The sequence below is a fragment of the Etheostoma spectabile genome, chromosome 4 (assembly GCF_008692095.1).
Source record: "Etheostoma spectabile isolate EspeVRDwgs_2016 chromosome 4, UIUC_Espe_1.0, whole genome shotgun sequence".
NCBI lineage: Eukaryota > Metazoa > Chordata > Actinopteri > Perciformes > Percidae > Etheostoma > Etheostoma spectabile.
In genome coordinates, this window is record NC_045736.1 from 26,583,360 (window position 1) to 26,596,498 (window position 13,139).

Genomic DNA, 13,139 nt, shown 5'->3' on the forward strand with positions numbered 1-13,139 from the left:
AGCACCTTTTACTGTTTGATTAATCCAGTTCAACATGTCTAGGAGTCCTGTTTTTATTTGTTGCCCTACAGGGTGCATTTTATTTTCTGCTTCAAACAAACAGCTTTTCATTTATCACATCCTGGCCTGAAAAGGCACCTGTCGCATAGCTGGCACCAGAGACAGAAAGGAAAGGAGAGCCTGGGGGGAAACTAATGTTCAGTGTGCTTCATCCTAAATATTAACCAGGCGCTTCCTGCTCTAAACCTGCTGATGGTAGCTACTTCTAGATAGACGGAGGGAGGATGCGCCCCAATCCTCCACGGACAACACTGCCCTACTTGTGCGGAGGTGACCCCCGTGTGTTCTACACGGCCCGAACATTCACCATTGTTATTTATGAGCTTGCAAAGGTGTCCTATTGCATGGAGACCATGTGCCACCTGTTTCAGCAGTAAGTCAAAGTACAGTGCAATGTGTTCTGCAAAGGTGAAACTGGAAGTGCCTTAGTGGAGCTAACCTACTCGGCAAGTTTTAAACTAGGCTGCAAGTTGCTAGACTCCAACAGCAGATTTATTGGGCTCATTTTGAGGTGCTACGGGGAGGCTCTTTCAAATACCAAAATACTGTTGTCAAATGATTTTTGATTTCTTTTTTAAAGATTATATTTTGGGGATTTATGGCCTTTATTGACAAGACAGCTTGAAGACAGGAAAGGGGAGAGAGAGGGGGGGACAACATGCAGTAAAGGGCTGTGGGTCGGACTTGAACCTGCAGCTGCTACCACAGCCTGCATGGGGCGCACACTCTACAGGGTGAGCTAGAAGTTGCCCCGGAATAGTGATAATTGATATAATAAAAACTACAGAGTATTTGCTCGACATAATTGTTAATGAGTCTGGCCATGGTCTGGTACCCCCTGTTGTAAAAAGTGTTAGATTTAAAGGTTCAACATTTTAGGGAAAATATTCATATTTGCTTCCTTACCCAGGGTTAGATGAAAAAATCAATACCACTCTCATGTCTGTACACTAAATAGGGAGCTGGAGCAAGCAGCCAGTTAGCATGGTTTAGCATAAGATTAGAAACAGAAGAAAAAGCATGGCTCTCTCAAAAGGTAACATAATCCACCTACCGACACCTCTTAAGCACACTAATTACTCCTTATATATCTTGTATGTCTAATCCACACACAAAAAAAAGTTGAAAAAGCGCAATCTTCCATTTCACAAGGGCTATGTTGACTATTTTTTGGCCAAGCAATTTTGTTGCCTTTGCAGAGCCAGACTAGTTTTTTTCCTGTGTTTCCAGTATGTATAGGCTGCAGGCTCCAGCTTCATATTTACAGACATGAGAGTACAGAAATGAGAGTGTACAGACGTGAGAGTGGTATTGATCTTCTCATTTAACTTATGACAAGAAAGCGGATAAGCATGTTTCCCAACATGTTGAACAATTCCTTCAAAAAGAAAGAACATGGAGAAAACGCCCATAATAGAAACTTAAACCAATCCAGCAGATTGCTCACAAAACTAAATCCGGTGTCATGAAATGTGTTGACAAAACCAACGGCTGGAACTGTGACTGTAACAATACTATTACCTTCGCATTTAATCTAGTATGTGCCACATAAGGTTTCACACATTGTGTAAGGGTGTCCAAACAAACATGATAATGATTTGAGATTAATTTTGGAAAATGCACACAGTCTTCTCACTCTTCATCTCTGTTTCTCTCTTCAGGGATGATGTACAAAATATTGTGCTATAAGGTTGTATGCACCTCTGGCTTCATGAAACCAGTTGGGCTTTTAGCATGTGATCCAGTTTGAGTAAAGAACTGAGACCTTTTGAGACAACTTGAGCAATCCCTTATTGCTGATTCTTTATTTTCATTCTATAAAGGAAGGTTTCCATTTAGGCTAGCAGTCAAGCAGAGAATTAAGGATGTAATCAGAACTGAAGATAGCCATCTGGACTGTATTTGTGATTAAATGTAGAGGACATAGGTTGGCAATTTCCTTATTAAGTGCTTTTGTGCTGAATAAGGGCCCTTGGGGTTTATTATCAGTTCTTTAAAATTCATGACATTGAGGAGAACTACAACAAAGACCTACTGTACATCAGTCAGCAGGCGCAGAAGCTCTGTGTGGCCAAGAATGCACAGGGTTGGAGGCTATTACTGAGCTGCTTTCTGCTAGGAACTATTCCCCTTTCTTCCTCCCAATTTAATGACATTGAAAGGCATTTATTTAAGCAATGTTTCTGTTATGCTTTTAGTCCAGAGGTACATACAAAAGCAGACATGGTCAATGGACTCTGAGTTAACCTTTGCATCACTTAAAAGCATCAAGGTTGGGCAGAGGACTCTGCTTCCTACAATGAAGAGGAGATAGTTAATCTAGCATTAACGCATGGTTTCCCATGAGGAAACACCATAGTTCAGGGAGAGGTGAAGGGGTCGTCAGTATGAATGATGACCACTTACTTCATTCAATGGCAGACATTCTTTCTCTCTCTCTCTCTCTCGCTCTTTCTCTTGCTGCCCCTCCTTTTACATCCCTTCTTCATGGTGATACAGACACACCACAAAGAGCGCTTGAATGGAAGGGGTGTCAATTGGCCATCGATTTCTAATAGGGAACTTTCTGGATCAGGATGATGGGGCTTGGCCTAAGTCACGTCTGGGCTTCGGTCAAGGACACCATGTGTGGGAGCATCAACTGGACTGGTCTCTCTCCGCCAGGCACCAAATGAACTGCAGCAGCAGGGTACAGGGATCAAAGAGCAGTGGGAGTCTCCTCTCATCTCTTGGGGATTAGCACTCCCATAGGAGAGAAGTATACATGTGTGTATGTGCACTGTGTAACTCTCTAGGAGCAGTATCTACCTTTTAGCCAAAGGCTACAAACTTCCAGTTTCTTCTGCATGCTGTGAATCCCCCCAAGCACACAGATATATAAGGCTCTATAGGCAAGAGAAAGATGAAGGATAAGACATTCTCCTTGGGATAGTTTTTTTTTTTTTAAATAAACATGAAACTCTGTTTGTGTGCCCTTTCCCTCCGTGCCCTTTCCTGACAGTGACAGTTATATGCTGAGTTTCTCCACTGTTGGTTGATTATATTTAAAATATTCAGTGTGTAACACTGTTCAAAGCTCCCCATTAGGTTCGAAAGGCAACCCATTTGTATGAAGCAGGGAACATGGTAAACAGTAACACCAAAATGTTGAAGTGAGCTGGAGAGTGCCATCCGTTGTAACTCTAGTGCAGGCATTAAACATGCATAGACCCAGTGAAGGCTTCACTGGACTATATCCACTCAGTTCTAAGCAGTAGCAAGGGGAAAAGGTGAGGCAACGAGCAAAGCCTTTTGGGAAACAGGACTGCGTGACAATCTGTGGGATCCTGGCTCATCAGCCACTTAACACTAAGCAACACCTTTAGTGTCTCTGCTGAACACAAGCTCACAGCAGCACAGAGGCACGGAAAAAAACCTGCTACACAAATCAATTAATTCTTCAGTTTCCTCCCTTTTATCCAAATTCTCACCCTTTGTCTTTACTTTCTTTACACACATACACCAGTTCCAGACACACATGTGCAAGGCCCACACCTCCTTACTTCATTATTTTCTGCCAAACAGCCTGACACTGATGGAAACTGTTCACACACTGTCAGGAGAGAGTGTCTGTGTGCCTCACCTTGCGCAGACTTGCTTCTTTTGATGTCACTACTAGGAAAAAGAATGAATCCTGCTGTGCTGTGTCCTGGATACCAAGAACAACCACTCAGCTCTAACTCTTCAAAGCTGCCTGCTGCACATATCGAGGTACTTAGTTTCACCATGGAGGCAATTTAGCAAGATTTATGTCCAATTACAAACATCCAAGTGTGAATACATCATATCAGATTGCCCATTGACTGAATAAAAAAATTGGACAGCTTGCATTTGGTCTTATATGAAAGAGTGATCTTCTCAGTTTTGATGACAATGTTGTTTTTTAATTGTATCTTGGTACTCTATATATCACTTACTGTAAATATGACACCATATTTACAACTGCCAACCTCTCCACTAACACCTACTTCAGACAGCGCATGTCTCACCCAACCATGTTCTTTTTTTTTTAAACAAACCTGGCCCTAGAAGCACCGAATGCCCTGGCTTAGCCATCCACCAGCAGTGTGCCTGGCATGCCAGCCTAGGCCCGGGCACCAGGCTCTGGGCAGCGAGCAGCAGGCAGCTCATAAATGAGTAATGGCACATTAACATTCGGTGGTAGGGCAGGCTAAGGGCAAGAAGGAGGGAGACCCAGGGAGGGCAGGCGCTCCCTCCGTCTTATAAAACAGCAGCTGATTAATGTTTGATTTTAGCTGGCCTCATTCTTCCACGAGCACAGTGCAGACCTAATCTACAGAGTGGGTGAGAGCAAGAAGGATGGCGCTGTAGGAGTGGGGCAAAAACAAACTGTTTGTACAGGTGCTATTTGGAAAGGTTGAGCCAGCAGTATGCTGTCTTTCCTCCGGTCCTTAAATGAAAAACATCAGTGGTGCGGAACAGTTCAATCAATTTAAAATTAATTGGGCATTGAAACGATAGGGCATAAAAAACAATGATGGAGGATGCTGAAAGAAATTTATTTACCCGTTTTTCATTTTTAGTTTTATCCCCTCTATTCCTATATATATCAATCTTAAGGTAATGAAGTTTAATAAAAAACTACAAGTAATACCAAAAACTAATACCAATCTGTATTACCATATGAACAACGCAATCTGCACCAGCACATGTTGGCCTCTAGTTTGCAGTGTTGTGTGTGTGTGTGTGTGTGTGTGTGTGTGTGTGTGTGTGTGTGTGTGTTGTGTCTGCTGCCAGATTTTGTCACCACCAGAGCATCACAACCGTGCAAGAGACATAACAGATGTACAGTTCAGAACAATATGAAGGCCAAACAGAGATAGTGCGTGGTCCTAGCCATAGGAACCAGAAGTAGGAGGGGGTAGAAAGTAAAGAAGGGACCACTGGCCCCCAGTCTTAACGCCCCAGCAGGTATAATGTTGACCATTTTTATTTTTGTAGGTTAACATGTTAGCAAGCTAACACTTGCTAATTCACTGAACACTGCAATCCAGTCAAAGTGGGTGGTCTGAATTTTATTAGCATTTCTTTAAACCAATCCCAATAGTCTTGGGTGGCGCTAAGCAAAATATAGCCTCGGAAAGGAACTTGGTTTGGTAGAACGTGTGTACGTTCAAAAGTGGTTTTAGTTGTGCAACAGAAAACTCAGATTCAACAGATAGTCTAGCTAGCTGTTTCAATTTACCCTGCAGAGATCTGAGAAAAGGTTAACCATAGTCCTCAGAAATTGAGTTTAAAATACCAAAATTAAAATTTCACGTGGCACTTGAACAATTCTACACATAAACTACATATGTTGTAACAGAGGCCATTATACATATGGAAACATACTTCTCAGTATGTTGTATGTTGCCTTTTAGTTGATGGTTTTGCCATTGTTGGGTGACAACTGCTTCTTTGTGAAGTTGAGGTAGATGGATTTTCCCCGAGTTTACAAATAGGAACTCAGACTTTAAGTGGTCTTGTATCATACTTTTTCTAGTATGAGGTCAAAAATGAGTTCTGAGTTGTCTGGAATGCAGCAAAAGTACAACTGAGGCTGATGGGAATTACATTAATTTAGCAGGTATCTGGTCAAGAATTAACCAATTTTGACCTGATGATTGCGCAAGAGGAAAGGTCAAGGGATCACAAAAGTCATTAAGATTCATCCTCTGGGAAACATGAGGATGACATGTACAAAGTGTCATGCAATCCAATCAAAATTTTCTCAGATATTTCAGTCTGGACTAAAGTGGTTGACTGACTGACAGTCCAACCGATTAACATTGCCATCCATAGCCACGCCATGAGTGGGTTTGTGTAGCGTCAGAATGACAACAATAAATATTGAGTATGAAGCTGAATTTACTCTGATCACATACAAACCACAGCTAAATAAAAAAGTGCTGGATATCTCAAAATGCATTGCGGAAAATGCAGAAAACCTTCCACAAATGTAGATGAAGGCCGCTACTACAGTAAGTGGCTAAAATAAAAGGACAACCTTCAAATATTCATCAAAGATTGCACACTGTATGGAGCATCTACTGTATAAACACCTTAGCAGACAGTTTTCAATTTAATTTAAATGAAAATAGACAATATATATCCCTGAGGATCCACTGCGACAGATTATTATCTTTCTTATTCTTGTTATTATTCTTCTATTCACAAAATGTTAAGGGCCATATGCTGCCCTGCACGTCTGACTGGTGAATTTGCTTTATGGCATCACATGGAAGAGAACTGTAGCAAGTGCTGTAGAAAGTGATTGTGACAGTTTTGTGATTCTTCCTCTCTCTCTCCATAAAAATGAGTGGTAATACTTTGCATTGCATTACATTGTGGTCCCGGAGCTATTGTAGTGTCTAAGCCCTCAAGATAAAGAGGGGTTTGGTAGACTTACTATTATAACAAAATACAGCCGATGTATATTAACTGAACATTAAAGTACTGACTCTCGTAGCTAAACATGATATACAAAAACTATAAGTACCCAAACAGTTTCTAGGAGGATATAATTATAAAACAAAACGATTGTTCATGTTAACACGTACACATTACCAAAATATCTGGAATTGTATTTAAATGTAGCAATATCATTAGTAAACCATTTAGCTTTTATCTGCTTTCAAGTGCAGATAAACAACAATTAAACAACAGTATAATGTTGTTAATGGTGAGACTGGGTGTGCTCTACATATTAAATTTGCCCCTAAATAGGAAAGATTTAGTGCGGTGAATGAGTCAGAGAGACTTTAAATGACATTATTGTGTCAAGTTAAGTTTGATTAAAGTAATTTGGTAACATGGAGGGAAGTGAACTTAGAATAAATGTCAAGGAAACAGGAACTCAGCAGGTTCTGTCAGCTGGGATGTTGACATGCGCCGCATGAAGTCAGCTCCAGCAGTAATCTTACAGAAGCGGCACATCAGTACTTATAACATAAAACGTCTGACATGCATACACACATGTACACACACACACACACATAGACACACACAAACATAATACATGTGCATTTGCGCATACACAGAATTCACTGCATCATCACAGTAGGAAAGTAATCTGTGTGTGTATGGAACACATAAAGGTAGTTTGATTGACAGGCAAATCGTTCTGGCTTAAAATACCCATTTGACAGAGAAAAGAACCAATTGCAGGAGTTAAAAGGCAGCCACAGAAATCGCCTCAGTATACTTCAGATGAAAGCAAACTTGAGTATTGCGTGCGCCTCTGAGAAGCTAAGCATCTGAGGTGAAACGTGTGGAAAAAAATATCAGCTTTTTTTTGACAACGAAGAAACTTAATGCTCTTTGTGCAAACCGGGGTGCCAATCATGAGCACGCCTCATTGAGGCCCAGACCTCATGCGAATGTCAGCTCCATAGTACATTATAATTCCACTCCAGATCTTGACGGATGACACAGATCCAAAGTTGCACTCGCTCCAGTGCGCAGCTCTGCCAGAGAGGGAAAAAGGGGGTAATAAAAACGGTTCGCCTTTTTGTTCAAGAGACATTGTAATTTAACTGTTGGTAGCAGGCAGTGGCAATTGCCTTTAATAATGGTGTCTATATTAATTTGTGTAGGGAATTGCCCGGACCAGCTTCATCTCACAGGTCCTTAATGCTTCTGTGCTATCCAGCCTCGTCGCTGGGAGAAAGGGAGGACATGACAGAAATTAGAAGAGAGGAGAGATATTTACAGTAAAGGGATGGAGGCAGAGCTGGAGATGGAAAAGTCTCCCACAGCGCAAGGTGATAATGGAAGGGAGAGATACTTGGCCATTTCCTGTTCCTCATAATATCACATCATGTTGGTATAATTAAACCCAGGAAATGAGGCTTAATTAGTCCCAGTCCAGGTGTTAAAATGAACTGTGAACTAATTGGTCAAGTATACACCATGGTTGAAATAATGAAGATGCAGAATGTAGATGTAAGCAGCTAGCCATGCAGAGATAGACATGACTCCAAAAGCTTGACAAGAAGGATAATGTTTCGTTTTTCCACTCTGTTCCTTAGCACAAAGCCTTGGCCATAGACCCGATTGGTTCCAGCAAGTTCCTGTCTGCTCTAATCTGCATGTTTCTTCAAAACATACTGATCAATCCTTTTCTTTTTTGTAACATGTAATACACTGGGGAAAGCCAGACTTGTAGCCATTAGGCACTGTCCTCTGGGCCTTGTTCCAGTCTTTGTAGCGAAAGGCCGGAACAAAGCTCATTTTCATTCAGCTGGGAGAGGTGGTCAAAGCCATGAGATGAAGCAGCTCCTTGCTTCTTCTTTTTTTGCAGAGAAATACTTGAGTTGTCTCAATAGTTTCTGGAAGATGGTTTTCAAAATTCTCCACAGAACACGATTGCATTTTTTCCTTGTTTGACGGCGTATTTTAAGAAAAGTTGAAAAATTTTGAAATGGTAAGTCTTAAATTGGGTAGAAAATAGGAGCTCCTTGCTGGAGACAGGCTGCCATTTTTATGCTTGCTTGTTTTCTTCTTTGCATCTTTCTCTCTTTGCACATACTCTTGCACAAACCATCTGCCATACAGGTCCTGTGTGACTTTGCTTCAAGAGCTCTTAGTGGCTGTCTTTATCAGCTCATGATCTGCTGCAGAAAAACAGCTTTAATTGGTACTGAGGGGGAAAGAGAAGCAGAAGGGGTCGCATGCTTCATCACATATGATGGAAAAATGCTTACAAATGATCAAGAATTGAATTCCACACAGCTTCTCCTTGACAAAGTAACTTATTGCTAACATCTTCAGGTAGATATTGTGTGTAATAAAACACTAATATAATAAAACAAATGCTTAGAAGTAGACTGCTCTTTAAATGAACACATGATCAAATTAGTAACATTAAGGCAAGCAGTAAAACCACATCCCTTACGTCAATTGGTGCAATAGCTCTCAGGTTCCAAACAGGTAAATCAACTTGTCTGGCTAAAATTGCCAACTGTAATATTTCAAGCCGCCCTGTCAATATCCCTGATTTTTTGCCCTCCTAAGCATTGTGCTCTGCAGCTAGAAAGATTGAAACAGCAAATGTCAGAACACTGTTGAATTGCGTTCAGAATCTTGAGTTACATGAGAAAAGGAAATTCTACAGACCGCAACCAACAGTGCAGATCCATACCAGCAGGCAACTACGCCATTTCACCAAGGCCACTAGGAAAGCTTCACTACAATTAGGCTGACAGAAATGGCCTCTCCAACACGTCGGAGTAAAACAGGGATGCACCACTCCCTTTTCTTCTCTTTGCACTGTCAGGGATCTTTGCCGCTCGTGTTGTTTCAGAAGGGCTTTGAGACATTAGCTTTTGTTGTTGCTATAGCTTTGGAGACATTTCACAGCCCATTAGCTGCTCTTTCAGCCCCAACCACTACTCAAAAACCAGGGGAAGCAAGGACGGGGTGGGGGAGACGCAGACACAGTTATGGGGTGCCGTTTGTACAGCGGCTCACGCTGAAAACAACTGCAACAATTAGCTTCAAACAATGTTTAAAAAACTGGTATGAGGGTCACTTTTTTGCATATTTACAACAATATTTGTCAACTTTTACTAACTAACAATTAAATGTTACACCTAAATGTTAAATGTTAAATCTAAAGGCTAAATCAAAATCTAAATGGTAAATGTAAATCAAAATCTAAATGTTAAATCTAAATATTAAATCTAAATCTAAATGGTATATGAATGAATGCCGTGGGCGCAAAGATGGGCACAGGGTCATTTGCTATTTAAACAACATGGGGGCTGGACGAGAAATTGACAACTGCTTTGGTCTTAAAATAGCAAAGACACTTGGGCGTTGGGTTTTGCGCTGTACTGTGTACAAGATAGGGTCCTAAGAATGTTTAGTGTGAGATCATTTAGTCCATTTAGCTAAACTGCACAGAAAGTCTAACTGCTCCTTTGCTGCTCTACGCTTTAAATTGCTGGAACCAGATGGAAGCAGTACAGAAGTTCAGTGTGAACGATGTCGTCACACAAGCACAACGTTGATGTGAGGTTTGCAGTCAGGACTAGGGGTAACTTTAAGGAAGAAAGTGAATAGACGTATTTTTCTAAATCTTTTTTCTAAAACTATTGCTTTAACATACTTTGGCATTTAGAGGAATAATGATATATGAAATTGTCTTACTGAGATGGAAGTAACTGCGGGGAGATGTAATATAGCCTTGTTCATTTGACCATAACAATACATTTATATCATTCAGCAGGTGCTAAACTGTAACTTCCATCTCTAATAAAATCCCTGCAGCAAAAAAGAAAGAAAGAAAGAAAGAAAGAAAGAAAGAAAGAAAGAAAGAAAGAAAGAAAGAAAGAAAGAAAGAAAGAAACACAACCAGCAATAGCCAGTGGTCAGAATATTGTATCCTAATCAGCAGTACATGCACTGTCTAGTTTATAGTTAGCCGATGTGCACTGCGGTCTGGCCAAGACAGAGTTAAGGTGGTTTCCAGTTAAGTTGATGGGGTTGAACAATTTGCACGGCTGGCAGAAAAACCATAATCAATCCAGAGACTATAGATAAGGGCCCTAAAACCAGCCAAGCACAGCGCTTTCTCTTATCGCAATTACACCTTGCCCTCCTGCCTCAGGTACTGCCAATTAAGCTAGAAGAGGATGCGCCAGGAGCCACTTCACATTGAGGAGACCTATCAGACGACTCTAAACACACACCATCCCTCCAGAGGAGGCAGAGAGGAGCTTGTTAGGCACAGGGATGGAGCTGCAGTACTGTTTTGCACTGCAGGTATATACCATGAGTTTATCTTCTTTCAAAACTGCATGTGCATGAAAACAGGAATTGAATGGCATGAATGATAAAAGAATAATTTAAGACGGTTCTCTATCTTTGAAACGTAAAGTGCGGACTAATGTTAAATATAGATGTGTTTCAGTTTTGGGGAGTTAAATTATGGAATGAACTTAATGATCAGTTGAAAATGTGTACCTCTCTGTTGAGTTTCAAAAAAGCTTTAAAATCTAAATTAATTTAGGTTTAGGCTGTGAAGTAATTTGATTGAAATGTCAAAATACCAGGATTGTAATGAAGTATTTAGATTAATTTACTTTTGTTGGATCTGGTGTGGGTGATTAAAGGGTAGGATAGGCAAAAACAAGCCTTGGCTTCAGCCTTTTCCTTTTTTCGGTTAGCAACGGTGGCAAATTTTGATAATTAATTGTGTCTTTCATGAATGTAAAAATGATTCATCAATGATGCATGCTCTGGTGAGTGATGAGCAGTCTACTGGATGACTGCCTGCTGGCTGGGTTTCATCAAGGGACCAAGGGCACAGACCTTGCCCCAACACTGCCTCCTCTCTCTCCCACCTGCTTTTTAAACCATTCATTACTTCCCTTCTCTTTTTCTCCCTTTCATTGTGGGACATCATTCAAATTATGTGACTACTGAACAGTTCAGAACAGGAAAGGAGGTGTGGGAGAAAAGAGAACTCATGCGTGTGTTTTAATGTGAGAGTGGTTAAGAAAGGCAGAGATGAGGTCAAAATCAAGGATAACACTCAGGATGAATATAAATCCTTGCCTATTGTGACTTCTTACTCTCTGCTCTTTGCTCAAGCCTGTCTGTATTGAAAGAAAAGTGCCAAATTGTCGCTAGTTTAGCAATGAAAATTTGAACCCACAAGCTTCTGCGTGCTGCGGATCACCGTCTCCTCCCTTAGCGACTTGGGCTTAACCAGGCACACACAAAAAAAAGAAAACTCAAGTGCTTGATCTGAACCACAACTTTCCACTTTTCTTCCCTCTCACCACTTTGAGGTTTCAAAGACCAGACACACAGCGTGTGGTGTTTTGTCTACACCGCGTGCTGCTGCCACACCAATTTAACTCGACAATTTCGCATCAAAGCATCATCCTACATGAAGCAGGGAGCGAGTTCAGCAGGACCACTTCTTGTCTCAGCGTCATGCTAAAACTCTGGTAATAATATATACAGTGGGATCACACAAAGCGGTGTTATAGAAGAAGAGTGCCTGACGGGTGCAACCAGGGCGTTAAGACTGGGGGCCAATGGTCCCTTCTGTACTTTCTACCCCCCTACTTCTGGTTCCTATGGCTAGGACCACACCCATTCTCAGTCAGGCCTTCATTTTGATCTGAACTGTACACCTGTTTTGTGACTGTCCCTTGCACAGTTGTGATGCTATGGTGGTGATAAAATCCGGCAGCAGACACACACACACACACACAAACCCACACCCACACAACACACACACACACACACCCACACACACACACACACACACACACACACACACAACACACACACACACACACCAAACCACACACAAATCACCTAAGATATAACAAAGCCAGTACTGCAGATGGACTCTCTTTCAACCTGTTTGATTGGAAGCCATTAATATCAGCATGACAGAGAGGAGCCAAATTCTAAATAAAATGGGAAGAGAGATGGCCCCAGTGGGGGAATCCATCTACTCTCTATTTAGACTACATAACGATATGCTCCACTAAAGCTAAAGTGTAGATACCACTCATTGGCTCTTTATTGAATACTATTGGAGTAAACACAGGGGAAAAATGACTAAGTAGGTTGAAATGCATGCAGGGAAAATATGCCAAATAGAAATTTTGATTGGCCCCATGTGTCTGCGGATGCTGCTTTCATAATTGCCTTGGCTTGATATTTTTCTCCTCGTATCAACATTTGCCGTGACATGCAATGTGATGGAGAGAAAAATAGCTTCCTGGTGATGCAAATGATGTTTGTGGTTCAGTGCTCCCCTACTAAGACTAACATCTGAGAATGGTTCCTTCCACATCAATGCAAACAGTAAATCCGCTGTTGCCGATCCACACACAGATGGCTCTAAATCAAGGGAGGGTGTGGTGGCAGTACTTACCACGTTCACTGGACAGGGTAGTATCTATCACAGAGAAAGACAGAGGAAAAAAAAGAGCAAGGGGAGAAGAGAGAGAGGATAATGATTAGAACTTAATAGGCTTCAGTAAAAGTGGCATCAAAATACTAAAACCACT

General features: G+C 41.3%; 1 protein-coding gene across 1 annotated transcript in view; it reads right to left on the reverse strand.

The window, feature by feature from the left end:
- The window catches only part of LOC116687850 (cadherin-4-like), a 211,308-nt gene that overhangs the window by 115,210 nt on the left and 82,959 nt on the right, over window positions 1-13,139 (reverse strand). Inside the window, 1 exon segment of the mRNA XM_032513525.1 lies at window positions 13,004-13,027. Within this exon segment, the coding sequence (XP_032369416.1) occupies window positions 13,004-13,027 (24 nt within the window).